The 18,123-nt window shown below is 40.3% G+C and overlaps 1 protein-coding gene across 6 annotated transcripts in view; it reads left to right on the forward strand.

Annotated features, from left to right (window-relative positions):
• UBR5 (ubiquitin protein ligase E3 component n-recognin 5) overlaps positions 1-18,123 on the forward strand; it is a 106,671-nt gene that overhangs the window by 18,971 nt on the left and 69,577 nt on the right. For 4 of the 6 annotated variants that reach the window (XM_066626283.1, XM_066626286.1, XM_066626285.1 and 1 more), the window contains 4 exons: positions 2-191; positions 2,905-3,064; positions 10,900-11,049; positions 13,650-13,861. In XM_066626283.1, the coding sequence (XP_066482380.1) occupies positions 2-191; positions 2,905-3,064; positions 10,900-11,049; positions 13,650-13,861 (712 nt within the window). The remainder of the gene's footprint in view (position 1; positions 192-2,904; positions 3,065-10,899; positions 11,050-13,649; positions 13,862-18,123) is intronic. The other 2 variants (XM_066626287.1, XM_066626284.1) reach the window with 2 other exon arrangements.

Here is an 18,123-nt window from a genome sequence, read left to right on the forward strand (position 1 = left end):
GAAGTCGTTGGAGCTCAGGTGTTGGAGGGAGTGGAGGTGGATCCTCAGGTAGATCATCAGCTGGAGCTAGAGATTCTCGGAGGCAAACACGAGTTATTCGAACAGGACGTGACAGAGGATCTGGACTGTTGGGTAGTCAACCCCAACCAGTAATTCCAGCATCTGTTATTCCAGAAGAACTCATTTCACAGGTATGAACCTCTCTCGTATTGACAGATGTTGTATCCAATGAAAATAGTGCAGTGGTTCTCAAACTTTTAGCACTGGGACCCACTTAGAATGAGAATCTGAGAAGACCCACCGGAAGTGATGTCATGACTGGAAATGACATCATCAAGCAGGAAAATTTTTAATATTTCTCGACTGCAACCCTACCCACACTTACCCAGGAGAAAGTCGCATTTGCTATCATTGTTAAAAGCATATACATAGCCTGTTAAAAGTACAGATCTGTAATGTTTCCCCCAGATGCAGTCACATACCATGGTAGCATCAACTCTAATATATTAAAAATAAAAAAATGAATGGGAACCCAGCAGAAATTGGTTTGTGACCCATCTAGTGGGTCCCGGCCCACATTTTGGAAAACACTGGAATAGTACATTCTGGATAGTATGAGACCAATCAGCACCAGTTTCCTATGTCATAGTTCAAGAACATGTCCTTTAGTACTGTGTTATGCAGTTTTTGGTGAGTGTGCCCCCCACCCTATTGGAGATATTGCTGTGTGCCTATTTGAGAAAGAATGATTCATTCTCTTAACTGTTATAATGGAGTCAGAGGTGAAGATGTTTGCAATTATTGGAAAGATGGAGAAAGAAAGGTGAGTATCTGCTTCAGCAGATGTTGATTGAGGGTACATTCTGATTATGATCTTGGAATAAGATATTTGAATCAACTTTTGAAAGATATTTGGTGTAGTTTTTAGTGAATGAAAAAAATTCAGCACTGTCAATTGGAGACAATTGGAGACATGGCTTACAAGTCATGATGTTTATGTGCAACCTCCTGATTTTAGAAATGGGCTATGTCAGAATGCTAGATGCAAGGGAGGACACCAGGATGAGGTCTCTTGTTATCTGGTGTGCTCCCTGGGGCATTTGGTGGGCTGCTGTGAGATACATTAAGCTGGACTGGATGGGTATATGGCCTGGGGCTGTTCTTATGTTCTTATGAGAGATGTGACACCACTTTTAATGTTCCCTGAAGTTATCTCAAATACTTGAGTTTTGAAATGAAACAGTTTTTGCATTAGCTAACATTTTTGCAGTAGTGAACAGGTGGGTTGGAAAGGATTTTAAAAATAAGTTAATTGATCAGTATTTCTCCAGGCATGTTCTTTTTTTCTCCTAGGAGATAAAAGAGCTTGCTCTCTAGACATTGAGGTTTGCTTTTATTGGCCGTAGATTCTTGGAGAGAGTTGATAATTGCTCCGAGATTACATGTTTGTTCCTATAATGATAGTGGGTAAATTTCTTCAGGCTCTACTGATTTGCCATGTTTGTATCATTTTAATTACGTTTTTCCCTCCAGTCTGTCCCCCCCCCCCGGTCCCTCTTCCATTTTAAAAAGTATATATAGAATAAAACAAAATACTGGAACTTTTCTTCAATTTGCATTGTGTTTTGAAGTTAAGCTTTTCTGTTAAAATGCTGTCTGATGTACTTTTTTATTGTAAATTGATGATCACTTGCGCTCTGCTGCAGAGGTGGCATGAATTGATATCCTTCATGCACGAAAAGACTTATTTTCTTTGCAAAAGCCTGCAGCATAACAATACTTATGCAGGGAGCATCATGGCTGCTGCCCATTCTGTTTGTCAGGAAGTGGTAGAGAACTTAATGAAGTAAAACTGGGGTAAGGGTGCTGTAGAAATCTGAGAAATGCTGTGACCTTGATTGTAGAAGGGCTTAATTTTTTTAACCCAGTGGTTCTCAAACTACGCACCAGCCTGGGTATCCCTGTCTCTTCCCCCTTAAGGGGCAGAGGGGATGGTGGCAACTTGATCACACTGCCACTGGGGACAGAAAGGGATTTAAAAAAAATGTTCCTCAGCCATTGCTGGCCTCCAGGGAGTGCGGGGAGTTCAGTGCACCCCTCTGCAGGGCTCCCTGTGCTTTGGAAAAGCTAAAAATATCTTTCACGGCGCACTCCAGTTTGCAATTGTGAAATTGGAAGTGGTTGCATTAGCATTTTTTAGCTGTTTTGAGACATGGGGAGTCCTGCAGAGGAGCCTGTGGGCTCCCCACACCCTCCAGAGGTCTAGTGCAGCTAGGGGTAAGCTTAAAAAAAACAACCCTTTTATTTCTGGCAGTGCTGCTATCATGGTGATCATGTCGCCACCATCACCCACTGGTCTAGGGCAAGGTAGGCTGACCCACAGAGAAGCTAATTTCAATTTTTTTTAAAAAAAGGTCCGGATGGTTACTTTCTTGGGATAACTTTTGATCTTTGACTCCTGAAAATTAAGCATAATACACTAAATCTCAGATTTTCTGGCGCTCTTGATAGTCAGGAACCAACATTGTCCAGGAGCATTTCCAGCTTGGGAGCATACTCCCCATCTCGTCAGCCCTTGCACAGGCACTTGGCTCAGCAGTGGTGTCACTAAGACAAGCTATGGAAGCCATTCAGGCACAACTTGAGTGTCTTGGCAGTAAGTTAAGCAGTCATCCTGTAACTAGATCCTTGCAGTAATGTTAAGTAGGAATGCTGTTTCTTGGGATTATCAAGGGTAGGATAGCACCTCCTGATAGTCTGGTATAATCTGGTACCACTTAGGTCCTGGTGCTGATCTGTTGGAGTTTTGCTATACTCCGTTTAATTTAGAAAATGTCATTCTTGTAGATGGAAATCACACTGGGGGGACTATTACACTTAGCATATGAATTTTATTTTGTGTAGGCACAAGTGGTTTTACAAGGAAAATCCAGAAGTGTCATTATAAGAGAACTCCAGCGGACGAATCTTGATGTGAATCTTGCAGTGAACAACTTACTGAGCCGTGATGATGAAGATGGAGATGATGGTGATGACACAGCAAGTGAATCGTATCTTCCTGGAGGTTTGTGTGGGGCAATGTCTCCTTTTTTGTTCTTAAAATTAATTTGGAATTCTTCTGTCAGAGTGCAATAGGTTTTCAGCCTCTGACATTGTTGAAGGGTTATCTTTCATGTTCTCTGCTGCGCACAGGATCATTGCTTTTTCAGTATCAGTAAACTAGAGAGTAGTAGGCCAGACAAAATCTGGATTGGCTTTTATTGGAGTGAACATATGTAGTCTTGAGTTATTTCAACACCATTGCGTTTAAACTTCAGTGGATTTGTATGGCAAAGTTCTGTTTTGCATCAAAGTTTGTATACACTTCTGCCAGCATAAATGATCTAAGTAGAGTATAAATTAAAGAAGTCTGTTGCAAGGAGCTGCTTATATAAAAAGGCAGAAGGGAGCTATACTGGAATAGCAATATATTTAACATGAGTAGCTATTTCACTCTTGCATGAGTTAAGAGAAACTCGGGCTTTACATAAAGTTTCTACATGGGGCATAATTTTCATACCATTTAGTATCAATAGCTATTAAAACAAAGTGTGTGCAAGTACACAAAGGACTTGATCCGCTAGATATGAATTTATGAAGTGAGGTGTTAACCACCTTGCCTAATACCACAACCATCTTAGGAAGCCAAAAGGTAGAATGACTGTAAGCAATCTGTGTATTTATTTTAGCAAGCAAAGAATTAGTGTAAATATTAACAAATCTGCAACTGTTAACGTTATAGTTGATTGCGAGAAACTTGAAATAATGGTTCATAAATTAATGTAATGCCAGATAAAGGAATTAGCTTAAGTGCATGTTAGACAAAAGCCCTGTTTATACAGTATGACTTTGAATAATGTGGAGATCCTCTATATTTTTCTGTTGATTGAATAAACACAGAAAAAATGTGAATAATCTGCTCACTGATTATTCTGCTTGGGAATATTTTACTGATAGTTTGGTTTGATTGGTGTGTTAATGAGAATTATTATTAGCCACCTTAGATTTTTTTTTTGGTAAAAGGTAGGATATACATATCTTAATATGTTCAGCTTCTTGTGTTTTTTGTTCTGTAAACATGCCCTTCCCCTTGATGTATTACGTATGCATAGTGCTGTACAAAGAGCTACAGTGTCTCAAAGTCTATCTAAATAGCTTAACTTCATGTCTTCCACAGATAACCTTACAGTATTAATAAAATAACCCTGCAGATTTGCCCCCACATCTACCCATTTTGTAATTTATGTCCTGCCCTTCTGTATTAAAATATACTTGGGGTGGATTTCTAAATTCAAAATATTAATACAGTTGCATAATGATCAGATAACATAAATCAATGATTTAAAAGTACAAGTTGACTAAAATACATTCAAAGTACAGTTGTGTGTTGCTTAGCGACAGGGATGCAAACCAGCACCCCGATTGCCAAGCAAGGCCTATGTGAAGACTCCAAAAGGCTAGTGGAGCTGTGCTACCCTCACTGCCTGAGACTTTTCAGAGTCTCCAACCTCAAGCTTCTCCAAGGCACTGAATGTCCATTTCAGGCAGAAAAAAATGTGACTTTCAGTTTCCCAGGAAACCAAAAGTCACGTGTTTTTGGCCAAAACAGCCACTCTGAGCCTCAGAGAGGCTCTGAAAAACCTCCAGAGACAAGGGAAGAGTGGCTCCCCTCAGCTTCGGAGGCTATGGGGGGGGTGAACAGGGAACAGCAGTGACCGTCACATATGTGGGTTACCACTGGCCAGAGCATCGCTAAGCGACACTCACCTGTACTTCGAATGTATTTTAGTCAACTTGTACTTTTAAATCATTGATTTATGTTATCTGATCATTATATATCAGATATATGAGCTATAACTTTAAGTATCTGCTGGAATAACATTGTGCTCAAAGGAGGTCAGTGAAGGGGCCAAGACTATTTCTCTTGGGAAACTGTTTCACGTTCTGGGCACCACAGTGTGAGAGAGCCTATCTTCCACATGTCTGTCAACAGATTATCAGAGAAAAGGACCTCAGACCTCAGGAAAGGTCTAGGGAGATTCACATGGTGGGATACTTCCCGTATGAAGTATGGGGGAGTATGGAGGCTACTTTGGTTCCAGGCTAAAAGTTTTCTTTTCAGCTCAAGTGCTCTCACTTGGTTCATGCCCTCAGGTTCTGTATTGCTTGCTGTGATCTTATTTGAGGGGTAGACTGAAAGGAGATGACCGAAGGGACGTGACTCTTGCAAGAGTTACATTTTCATATCCCTTCCGTTTGTTCCTCAGATAAGATCTGAATTCCCCCCCAAAGGAAAAGAAAACACCTTAGTGTTCCCTTATCTGTGGAGAGCTACATTTAAGTAGGCAGTTGAAAGTTGATGTGCTTGTTTGGTTTTGGGAAGAGCTGAGCAACCTCAGCAGCAGATGATAGCAGGTAGAAATGGTCTTACTACTATTTCTCTTTGAAATGTATAGTTCAAAGCATGAATATTTCAAGATGTTAAATAAAAACTTTTTATTTTTTCATTTTAAATAAAGTATGAAAAAACTTACTCTTGAGTAAGTGTCCTTACAAACAATCACTAAGTCTTGCTCTGAAATCTCTCTTGGTTCCATAAAGGTGGATTAGGAAAGAGATACTAAGATAAAACGAAGCAAAAGAAGGTATTTTACAGAATGGTACTCTTGTCATGAGCAGACTTGGCAGGTATTTTGCTGGGAGCCATGTGGAATCCCTTCTTGTCAATGGGTGCAGCATGTGTCTAGGAAGTCTAATTTTTTTCTTCTTCAGATAAATGGTGACAGTCTTCTAGGTGCACAGTGAACCAGATACCTTTTCCCACAAGGTGATTACCAAATTTACCTCATGGTGGGACAGTATTCATGTGAACTGGCCTGAGGGCTATATGAAAGAGATCACATTGGAGAGTAAAAGCATACTGGTGGATGTTGAGGTTTTTCATTGGTTTTATGTTAACAAATGCAGGCTTTTTCTAGAGTCCAAGGCATTCTGGTTACTTAGGTCACTGGTCTTATGTGACATTGTGCAGAACCTTTGTTTTCATTGTTATCCAAAAATATGTGGTGCTTGAGTCATGGTATTTTAAGGATTTGTTTTGGTGAGGCTGTTGGAATCTAAGTTGTGCTTCCTAGAAGTTTTTATTCAGCCCAGTAACTCCTTTGGGATAACAGCATTGGCTGTTGAATTTGCAGACATTTGAGATCATAAGTGCCAGTGTGGTAATGCTGATATAATCTGTGAATGGTTGTAAGATGTTTTGTACAGATGCAATCTGTACAACATGCCATTGTTATAGTGTGTGAATGGTTGTAAGATGCTGCTGCTGTTGTACAAAGTGTAAAACAGTGTTCTTTCCCAACATACTTAATTTCCCATAGGATGTAGTAAAAAGCTACTGTTTTTCCAGTGTAGCCTTTAAAGTCACATCTCTTTACTCAGTAGTGCAAATGCAGAAGTGGCATTAAAGCAATTTCATATGAATAAAGCATCTTGTTGAGACTTTGAATAATGCAGAAGGCAGGGTCAAGTAGAGATCCCCCTTGAATGTGACCTAAGGTATTTTTATTTAGCTTTTCTTCGAGCGAATCCAAAGGAAGCGGTTCTATGAGATAGTACAATATTTCATTTTAAGGTGCGTAACGTAATTTTTTGATGGTTTCTATATAGCAGTCATTTTCAACCTTTTTCAGCTCGCTGCACACTGACAAGGCACTAAAATTGTCAAGGCACACTACCAATTTTTTACTTACATTAAATTACTACATTACAGTTAATCTTGAATTAATAAAATTAATACAATTAAATCATTACATGACAAAAAAATTGATAAGAAGCATGGAGAGCGAAGTATATGTGGTTTCTGAAAAGGAGGAAAAATTCTATGTTCAAATTCTTATCAAAAGTGCCAGAAAGTGTTGGCAAAAACAGGGCAGGTTGATCACATAGTGGAGAATGTGGGTGAGGGGCAGTGAGGAGATACGATTGAAACAAGTGCAGGATTAAACTGGGGGTGGGGGAGAGAGAGAGAGAATGTGAGGCAGTGATTCTGTACCTTTGGAAGGTGCTGACAAGTGAGGGGAGGGACAGTAAGAGTTGCTAACTGTGCTTGTGAGATTTTTTTTGGGGGGGAATATTCCTGGGGAAGGGGGTGAGGTGGGGGAGGAGAGAGGTGCCAATTGCCTGCTTGTGTATTTGAGCAAAAAGAGTGCAACCAAAAGCCTAATCCTATGCATGCCTACTCAGAAGTAAGCCCCATTATAGTCAATGGGGCTTACTCCCAGGAAAGTGTTAATGTGTAGCACCCCCAGAGCCCAATCCTATGCATGCCTGCTCAGAAGTAAGCCCCATAATAGTCAGTTACTCCCAGGAAAGTGTAGATAGGTTTGTGGCCCAGCGCCCTTCCTCTAAAAGCCCCAAAGTGCAGGGAGGGTCGCTTTGTGGAGTTGCAGGCAAACTGTCAAGGAAAAGGGACTTTCAGGGACCCTGAAACCTTAGGTTGGGGGCCTCAGCAGACTTGTTCGCTATGTACCTGCTTGCCTGCTTCTGGCTCCCTCGTCTCACTCACTCCGCAGCTCCCACCTCCTGGCTTCTCCAGGCTTCTCTTGTTGGCCAGTCAGCATGCAGACAGGCAACAACCTCCTTCATGCCCAACACTATGCATGTCTACTCAGAAGTAAGCCCCATAGTAGCCAACGGGGCTTACTTCCAGGAAAGTGAGGATCCGGTTGCAGCCTGAGTCATGCTCAGTAGCAGGAGCAAGCTCCAAGTGGACTCTTCAGCTGCTGCGTGTGACCAGTCCCTTCCCTGGCTGCTCCCTTGCTTGTGCTGCCTGCTGCAAGAGGCTCAAAGCAGCCGCTTCTCCTGCATGCGGGCACGCAGCTGCTGCCTGCCTCCTCTGATCCCGTGGCACACCTGAGGCAGCCTCGCAGCACACCAGTGTACCATGTCACAGTGGTTGAAAACCGCTGCTATATAGAGTGATCAGGAATATCTGTATAAGACAAAAGTGAAGTGTTCCTCAGTTTAGGGAAATTAATTAAAAGAGTTAACTTTAATTTGTTCCCAATAAGTTCCTAAGATGTGTACTGGTTTTGTTCCAGAGATTTGTTTGGAATGTATGTATTTCTGGAGTTATCATGCATGTGCCAAACGGACAGGCTATTCCTGTATAAAATTACCAACACAGATGTCCGTAAGATGTCAGGGACTTCATGTATTCACATTTTCTGGTCTAAATAGACTCTATTGTCACACTTTTGTGATTTGCATTGCTCGTCACCTGGGTACTCCTTTATATAGCTGCCGCTGTTGATTTAAGTCATTTTAGTTTGACTGTCTTTGCGTATCCTAAAGAAGTTGGGTAGGTGGAATTGTGACTTTATCATCCCACTTGAGTATCTGATAGTGAGAAGCTGGAAGTTTAAGCCATTTCTGCCCAGTGTTGCACATACACAACAGGGATCAAATGTGTTCACCTGTGGGCCGGGCAGAAATGGGTTAAGCTGATTCTGTAACCGCGTTGTGTTTTCTTCATTGTAGGCATAAGGCTGTCCTGCATTGAAATCTATGTAAAAAGTCAGTAGCTTTAGAATATTTTTGGAATCTATAGACGTGGTGGATAAAGTGCTTCTGAATTATTCATAGATAAGATCTATATCTTTGTGCTAAATTGTCACACTCAGCACATGCTAAGTAGATTACGTTATTATTAATAATAAATTGTGTTTTGGGGGAGGGATTATATTAAAGATGTATGGCCTCCCAATTGCTTCCTCCCTTTGAAGGAGGAGTGAAAAGGAAGTTCTGCTTTTTCCCAGTCCTTCACTTCCCCCAACTTAGGAACAGTCTTTAGGAAAGGAATGCATTGGGGACTGGGGTTGTGAGTGGGACAGAGGCAAAAGTTGGAGTAGTCAGTTTTTCAGGGAGGAGTTGAAACAAGTGTGAGCAAAGCATAGTGGTAGCAGAGCTTGGGGGTGGAGTTGCAAGTACCACATGGCTCTGAAACTTGACATGTAAACTGTCCCCTTGCTCTTGGGGTCTTTTCAAGGAGCGAAAACAACATGGAGGCGTTTCTTCTCCACATTGCTTTCGCTCCCGGACAGGCTCTGAGAGTGAGGGGGTGGGGTAGATTACATGCTGCCTTTTGGAGCTATGCAGAACTTACTGCTCCGCCCCCCTTGGCTCTGCTACTGAGTGGTAGGATGGAACCTCGTATCCCTCAGAGTGTGGATTTCTGGCAGTTCTTTCAAGTAATTAACATATGATGTGAATGTTTTTCCAAGGTACAGAGAATTAGTGATCTAAGCAATTCTTTCGACATTTAGAATTTAGCACTGTTGATTGTAATTGAGAGGTTTTACTCTTTTTTGCCCTAGAGGATACCATGTGCAGAGAAGCTGAGACTATTTCATGTTGAGACTCTGACCCATTGCAATGTAATTCTTAGGATGGACGCTGAAAGGATTGCATAAACCAGTGCTTTCTCAGACTAGAACGTTGGCCCCTCCAGAGGTATACAGTATCCACTGATGGTGCAGTGCTTAGGTTGTGTGAGAGAGGTTGCAAACAGTTTTGCCTGCTTTTGTTGTTAACAGGCCTATAGAAAATCAAGGCCAGAGTTTCTCAAATTGAGAGCTGTAGTCTCACTGTACTTACATGAAGAGGTGAGGTTTAGTTGATTGTCCTTGACTGTTGAGGATTCAGTTATCTCAAACTGGAAATAAAATGGGGAGACAGGATGTGTAAGACTCAGAAAGGGAAATGTACTAGTGCCATGGTTCTCAAGCTTACTGCCTCAATCCACCTAGGTGGCTGTGGTGCACCCTAGAATGCAGTGCCATGTGGCATTCTGTGGTGTGGTCAGCGAAGTGGGTTGCGCACCATCACTGCACAGGAGCTGCAAGGCATTCTGGGGCACAACATGACCCAGAATGCCTTGCAGCTTCTGTATAGTGCCAGCTCCACAACCCACAATTTAAGAACTACTGTTGTACTAGTGGGTTTAGGAGCCAGACAGGAAGAAGTGGTAGAGTGTATTGGAACTGGATAACAATAGTAGGAGTATGTATGGAAGGTCAGGTAGATCTAGAGGTGGGATGTGATTTTTATAAATTTGGAGAAACAATAAAAACTTGTTGCTGCTGCCACATTGACTTGCTGTCAATGTGGACAGCATTTTCTGTTCTGCACTGGGAAACAAATTTAATAGAACTTAATAGGATGCTACACGTAGGGCTTGTGTAATTGTGCCAGCTATTAAAAGTAGGATCAAGATTTCATTACAAGACAGAGCATTCAAAATGTGAGTGCTGTTGTGCTAGATAACCTTACAATTATTTTGATATGGAAAACATAGTTTCATAAAATATTTTCTTTAGGGACCATGTTCAAATTTTTGCACAGTTATCAGATTATCTTTTTTAAAGACAATTTTTCAGCTCAGAAAACTATTGTCTTGTAACAGGCAAAATGAGAGGTTGCATGCTCTTTGGAGGAAGCTTTTTATTTTTTAAATTTTTATCTGCTGTCTTTGGCACTTAAATGTACTGAGTATCACTTTTAAAATATTGTGTAATTTCTTCCAGTTTTGTCTAATGTCTGAGTTTTTAGGATTAGATTAGACTCAATGGCTTGTAGAAGCAAGCAGCCCAGCAGTTGATTTAGATAACCTTGGTTTCTTACATTGGGACATTGTGCTTGATTGCTAATGTGAGCTATAGGCACACATTCATACCCTAGAGAATCTGAAGAACAGAACATCAGTTTTTGTTGGTGGATTTGTCTTGTTTGGTGATGGTCTTTCTAGTTGATATTTCAAGTAGCTGATAATTCACCTGAGATCCTTGTCTCCTCTTATAGAGGATCTTATGTCTCTTCTGGATGCTGACATACATTCTGCTCACCCAAGTGTCATTATTGATGCTGATGCTATGTTTTCAGAAGATATTAGTTACTTTGGTTATCCATCCTTTCGGCGCTCATCACTTTCCAGGCTAAGCTCGTCCCGAGGTAATTTTGCACATTTTTTATTTGTAAATAAGTAGTATTGCTGTGCAGTACGCTAGTTATAGCACATGCTGGTGATTTTGTCTTAGATTTGTATATACATTTTTTCTATTTTAAATATAGATACTTTAAATCCTTTTGTATTAAGCTGTACAAATTTTTACTCTTGTCCCAGTAAACTTGTGAAATAATTGCAAGCTGCATATTTGAAATACCCATCAGGTAAAATATGCATGAGGCATTTAAAAATTATATTCTGAACAAAGCCATTAAAAAAACTATACTTGCTTATGGTGTTCTCATCTAAAATCTCTGTTTTTCTGTCTTGCAATACTCTGAAAGTTTTACTTTAGATTTACTCAGTAAATCTTTAGATTGCTCAGTATCTACATCAGAGCTGGTGTGCATTTAGTGGTGCACAAGGCATTTTCTGCCTTCCTGGGTCTAGAGGCATAGTTTTATAGTGTAGTTAGAAGTCCTACATTTGTTCTGGTAGGTAGTATTGAATGCATTTCCACTGCTCATTATGCACCGCTCTAAGAGTAAACATTTTTTTCTTAAGATTTAATGACTTCAAATATAGATGAAGAAGGTTGCAAGTGAACTTCATTCTGCAAAAGCTTGCAGCTCTCCATTTAAACCAAGTCATTCTGATTTGTATTTAGGCTTAGAAATAACCCATTATAGCCACAGAATAATGTACATAGCATCAAGGTCCAAATATGTTTTGCAAAGTGTATGAAATGTAATACAAGATTGGGCGTGTATGGTAATTCCTTCATAGTTTTTTATTTCATAGTTTCTTTTTAAAAAGTTGTTACTTTTGGTAGGTATCCCAAACATTTTACTAATTGTTAATCCAACCTCTGATGTGAATCTCCGTTGAGTATAGCTCTGCCCCCATTTAATCTTTCTGTTAGATGTTCAGTGTCTGAAGTGTGCTACACAAGTTAATCAAGGGCTAGTATAATGACTGTGATACAGTTTAAACAGAAGTTGAATTTTTATCCACTTTTATCATGTTTATCAAATCTAGCTTCATTACTTATGAAGCTTCTGTAGATGCCCTGTAGGATGAAACAAAAAGGCACTGTCAGGATGCATTGGCATGGTTCAGGCATATAATGTTGAAACTAGGGTTTAGTGATTGGGAGCAGGCTGCACACATTCTCGTGCCCCATCCTGCTCCAGCGTACATTCTTCCAGCCTCTCTGTATACCCAGTTTCTGCAAGATTGTCACCAGTCTTGCAGAAATCTATCAGGGTTCTCAAAATGAGTAACACCTGCCTGGTTTAGTTTAATCCTGGTTGGGGATGGTCATGATTCAGCACTAAAACAGGTGGTGGGGGGTCAGGAGGGGATGAATTTGTACATGTGAGAGGAAGATGTACATAGTACTGTGGCCTGCTCCTCATTCCTAAAGCCTGCTTTCAGCATTAAGTTTGAACTGGACTAGTTTGAATAGATGTGATACAGAAGGAAAAGAAAAACTGTAAAGAACCAAGTCATGGAATAAATAAAGAATCTGGAATTGAGATTGTCTTGAGTAAAGGAATGGGACTGAGAAAAACCTAGGAAGGAAAACAAGGTGGAAACTAGCTTTTAGAGTGGATTTTGAAGGAAAACTGATAGCAGAAGACAAGAAGAGAGCAAGCAAGCAAAATAAAAGATTGTTAAGAATATTTGTTAACACAAATGAGGAAGCATACAGTTTAAATGCATTATGTGCATGTACCAATATTCAACCTCTGACTTTCTTAAATCCCTCCCTTTTTCCTTTCTAAGGTTATTTCTATGTTAAGATGAGAAAATCCTTATTTTCCATGTATATTTGACTCTTGGATATTTAGCTTGATTACCTGACTTAAAAATTTTAATTGTATGAGAGAACTGGAGAGTACTGGCTTTAGACAATTTGTAGGCCAATTGGAGGGAAAGCATTTTGGTAAGGAACATTTTCCTTCAAAAGTCTATTTTTAAAGAACTTGTCTGACTTCAAATTTTTCATTTAACTGACTTTAATATAAACTTTAAAAAATCAATTCCAGTCTCATTTGTTGTTTTAACTAAGGGGTTGGATTAGCAAATTTCGCAAGAGTCTTTTTTATGATTGTGTGTTAACCTTTTCAAGTGGTGGTGGTGGTTGGGGAAATCTTGAGACTCTCTAATAAACACTCCTTTTTGGCTGGCTTAAATGTCTCTAACAGACGTTACTTTGTTAGGTGATTTTTGTTTTTTGGTTGCTGTTCTTTGATAAATCACCCACGATATACTCTTTGCATATGGTACTATAAAATTTTTAAAACCACCTTTTATCTCATGCTAAGTAAACAGTGAAGTAATTTTTATTTCTAATTCATTTTGGGGTAGCGTGAAGCTCCCAGACTTTGAACTTTATTTCTAGTCTCATTCTTGCATTTCAAATTATTTTCATAATATTGAAGTACATATGCTTGAAAGGGTTAATATTTTGAATGTTGCATGTCATTTTTATATTTTCACTTTTATAAGTAGATTTAACTGCTGTTAGTTGCATCCTGAAGGGTCTTTACTAGAGAGTGGCTTACTTTTATCCCACTGGTGTGACCCAATTGCATACCAGTTCTCCTTCTTCCCTTAGAGAGAGACTCTGAGCTGTTGCGTGAACGTGAGTCCGTTTTACGTTTGCGTGAGCGAAGGTGGCTTGATGGAGCCTCATTTGATAATGAACGGGGCTCTACAAGCAAAGAAGGTGAGCCAAATCTGGACAAGAAGAATACACCTGTTCAAAGCCCAGTCTCGTTAGGAGAAGACTTGCAGTGGTGGCCAGATAAGGTATTTTAAACGTTTTAAAATCTTTTTTTAATTCTGAGATGTAATATGTATTATCTGTAATGTGTGCTAACCTTCCCCCCTCCAAAGCTTATACTCCTGCATATATTTCCTGCATTATAGAGTTCTCGCATCTAGAGTTGATAATTACAATTTGTTACTTCTGACATGTTGCTGTAGCTCAGTTATCAGCTTATTTACTTGGAAGTTCAGTGGATTTTAATGAAGAGAGATGATTAAGCGTATGAGCCTTCTGCCTTAGGTTTATTTGTTTCGTGTCCTTCCAGCTTGATTAGGAAACCTGGCTTTTAGCCATCTGGTATTCTCTCTTCTTTGGGAGCTTGGACAGTATTCATCCTCTCTTACACATGTTTCTTTTTCATCTTTGGATGCTTGGAACGAAATATGTTCCTTTGTAATATGTAGTTTGAAAATGTTTTTGTCTACCTTAGAAGTAAGCCCACTGTGTTAGTAAGACATAGGATGTAAACCTTTCTTACTCAGTGGAAACAAGCACCTCTAGTAATCGGAAATGATGCATTCAATTTGTTTGCTCTTTCCTTCTCCCCGGTTTCTTCACCTTCTTTCCTTAGCCCTGGTGTTGAAAGCTTTGATCTTCAGGTAGTTACTGCTGTTTCCCTGATTAGACTGAAGAGTCTGGCTATTAATTGGAGTCAACCCATAACGGATTCAATTTGCTGTGATACAAATACTTTAAATTTTCTTCTTATTTCCCCCTTAATTTTCTAGAGAACAAATGTAGTGAAACTGGTTGACTGCATGTAGACTCTATATATTTCTGACTGAAAGAACTAGCTCTTTTGCTGCTAGTCTTTGAATAGGCCCTTTCCGCTCTTCAACCTAGTTGCTGTAGGTATGTCTCAGTTTTCCAGGAGACTGAGTAACAGTCTGTGTTCTCTTAATCTGTGCAGTACAAGTGTTGGTATGGATTTGCTCCTCCATCACCTGCTCTGTTACCTGATGATGCATCGGGCCAACACACCTTTTGCTATCTTTGTCCTTGAATGCCTGAAATCGGCCTTCTTATTCAGCTGACCTCATCTCTCTTGGATTTGTCATCTTCTGGGTTCAGAATGGGCGTGTATCATTCAGGCTTTCTGGCTTTTCTTCTTTGAGAATGAAAGATTACATGATGCTTGAGGCTCATCGTGACATAATTTATAATCCTCCTGACTAGAGTGAGGCAAGATAAGTTTTCGAAATGAGAAAAATGACCATATCCTTCTGTGCTTCAGACATTTTGGAGTACTTGCTGCCTCTACGATGGGGAAGATATAATAAAATAGGTATCTGAAGTGGAATTGGATTTACAGAATACCTCACTAATCCAGGATGATCGGGTAGTGTTTGATCCAAATGCCTGATGCTCTGTTGAAAGAGCACAGAATTTAGCCACAGCAATATAATTGCTGTCAGAAAGCTATGGGGTTAGATGTGCAAGTTTTTTGAAGTTGGTACCCAATTCAGATGTAATCTTGTTAGCCTTGGCTGTATGTTGACTTTCAGTCTTTTCATTACTGGCTTAAAGCCCTGTTCCTTTAGATTGCAGGTGCAGGTGCATCGTGAACTACAATACCTTCTGAGCTATCTCAATATAGCTGCACTTTTCTTCAACAATGTAGCTCTTGATCTAAATCCAGCTCAGGGTAGGAAATGGTGGCTTCTACAACTGGACAGTTCTGGGAAGGAATAATAGAATAATTTCATCTGAAACTTCAAAGGTAGATAGTGTCTAAAGGTAGCTTTAAACAAAAAATAGAAGATTAAGATTACTCCAGAACAGGGGTGCCCAAACCCCGGCCTGGGGCCACTTGTGGCCCCCAGAGGCCTCTCAATGCGGCCCTCAGGGAACCCCGAGTCTCCAATGAGCCTTTGGCCCTCCGGAGATTTGTTGGAGCCCACACTGGCCCGACGCAACTGCTCTCAGAGTGGGGGCGACTGTTTGACCTCTCGCGTGAGCTGTGGGATAAGGGCTCCCTCCACTGCTTGCTTTTTCATGTCTGTGATACAGTAGCGGCAGCAAAGAAAAGGCCAGCCTTGCTTTGTGCAAGGCCTTGTATAGACCTTGAGCTATTGCAAGACCTTTATTCATTCATATTTCATCTTTAATATATTCACTTATGTAAACATACGTAAATTTCTTCAAATTTGAAATGTAAATTAATTCTTTTTTCCCCCGGCCCCCAACATAGTGTCAGAGAGCTGATGTGGCCCTCCTGCCAAAAATTTAGGACACCCCTGCTCCAGAAGAACAGTTAGCCATCACTTAGAACCTAGGCACTACTACCTGTACAGCAAGACTGTTTTTGTGGTCATACTAGTGAGAGTTTTGCTTTTGTATTTTGTTGTCTTTTTGTATGTTTCGTTTGTCTGTAATTGATCAAAAAGAGGCTACATTTCCTACTAAATGTAAGATATATATAGACAGAGGAAATTTTCTTTTCTACCTTTTCACAAGTATAATGTACAATACATTACCTAGAAGAATAGCGAATCTAAACTTCTGTTGCATTCTGGATATATTTTTCAAGGGGAATATAGATATGTAAAAGTGTATATAGATATATTTTAGCATCATAGAATTCATATTTCATACTTTATATGGATTTAAAAAATGCCATTATGACATGGAAAAAACTTAATTTCTTGTTCGAAGAAGTTTGGTACCTTAATAATAATAATAATAATAATAATAATAACAACTACAACTTTATTTTTACCCCGCCTTTCTCCCCGAAGGGACTCAAGACGGCTTACAACATATTAAAAACATAATTTAAAAACAAATAAAAACATATTAACACATCATAAAAAAAAGCAGTCAGAGTAAAAAATAGGTAAAAAGAGCATAGAGCAGCAGCAAGTCATAAAAGAATCAGGCCTGTAAAAAATATTAAAAGATGTTAAAAAGATGTTAAAAGGCCGAGAACTCAGAAGGCTTGTTTATCTTCAGGCCTCGCCGAAAGGTCTCAAGAGAGGGAGCCATTCTTAAGTCAAGGGGAAGGGAGTTCCATAGCGTTGGTGCCACTACTGAGAAGGCCCTATTTCTTGCAGCTGCCCCACGTACCTCCCTAGACAGCGGCACTTGTAAAAAGGCCTTCTCTGATGACCTAAGAGGACGAGCCGGATTAAGAATACTTATTACCACTTTTCAACCAGAGTAGTTCACAACGTGTTTTACATAATAAAATCAATCAATCAGTGGTTCCCTGACTCCAATAAGCTCACAATCTTAAAAAAAAGGCACCTGCAATAATCACTAGGAAAAGTGCTATACTGGGGTGAAAAGGGGCAGTTGCTCTTCCTGTGCTAAATATAAGAGGACACAACTTTAAAAGGTGCCCCATAGTCCAGTTTGCAGGGTTAAATTCAGCCTTACTGGCTGAACTTGAGTGTTCATGAAATGTCAGTTTAGTATAATTGGGATTGATTTAATTAGCGTTCTTTATGGCATTAAGAAATTACAAATATGGACAGGACTGGTATGGGGAAATCCTTGCATCCAGACAATATGCTTAGATTGAACAACTGTCAGATCAAATTGTGTATTACCTGCCAGTTTTTTCATTTTTCACTGGTTTGTGTACGTTACTTAATAAGAAAGAACTTTCATTCAGAGTGCTAACACATTTAAGAGTTAAGGGTGATATGATAAATGGGCGGTGCAATCCTAACTTGTGCTGGAACAGGCAGGCTGGCGGGTCTGCGCTTACCCAGCGCAAGTTTGGGGCTGTCTGAGGCTTGGCCTGAGGCAAGAGGAAACTTCCCCCTTATCCTGGGGAGAGCTGCAGTAGCCCCCATAGGTTTACTTGGATCTGTGCCACCTAAGAGGTGGTGCAAATCTGAGCAGCCCGGGACTTCTCTGAGCCACCCAGGAATGGGGCTAGGATCTGGCATAACTGCTGGTTCCTGGCTCCGCTCTCTGCCTGTCTGCACCTGGGAAAGCCCATCGCCTGTACTCCCCTGCCCCAAAATGTCTCCCTCCCCACTTCCCCCTAAGACCTTTGCACTGGCCGAGCTTAGCTGGCGTGAACTCACTTCTTCCTTGGGCCCATGTCAGTGCGGAGAGGCCAGCACATGTGCACCGGCCTCCCTCAGAGTGGTGAAAAAGTGCTTTATGGCACTTTCGCAACACTCTTCGGCAGTGCAAGGGACTTGCGCTGGCCGAATGGGGGGTTGGGATTGTGCCTTAAATATTATTAAACTGCAGGGTCAACTGTCTGAATTAAAATAGATGAAAACTT

This window comes from Tiliqua scincoides, chromosome 4 (genome assembly GCF_035046505.1).
Source record: "Tiliqua scincoides isolate rTilSci1 chromosome 4, rTilSci1.hap2, whole genome shotgun sequence".
Taxonomy (NCBI): domain Eukaryota; kingdom Metazoa; phylum Chordata; class Lepidosauria; order Squamata; family Scincidae; genus Tiliqua; species Tiliqua scincoides.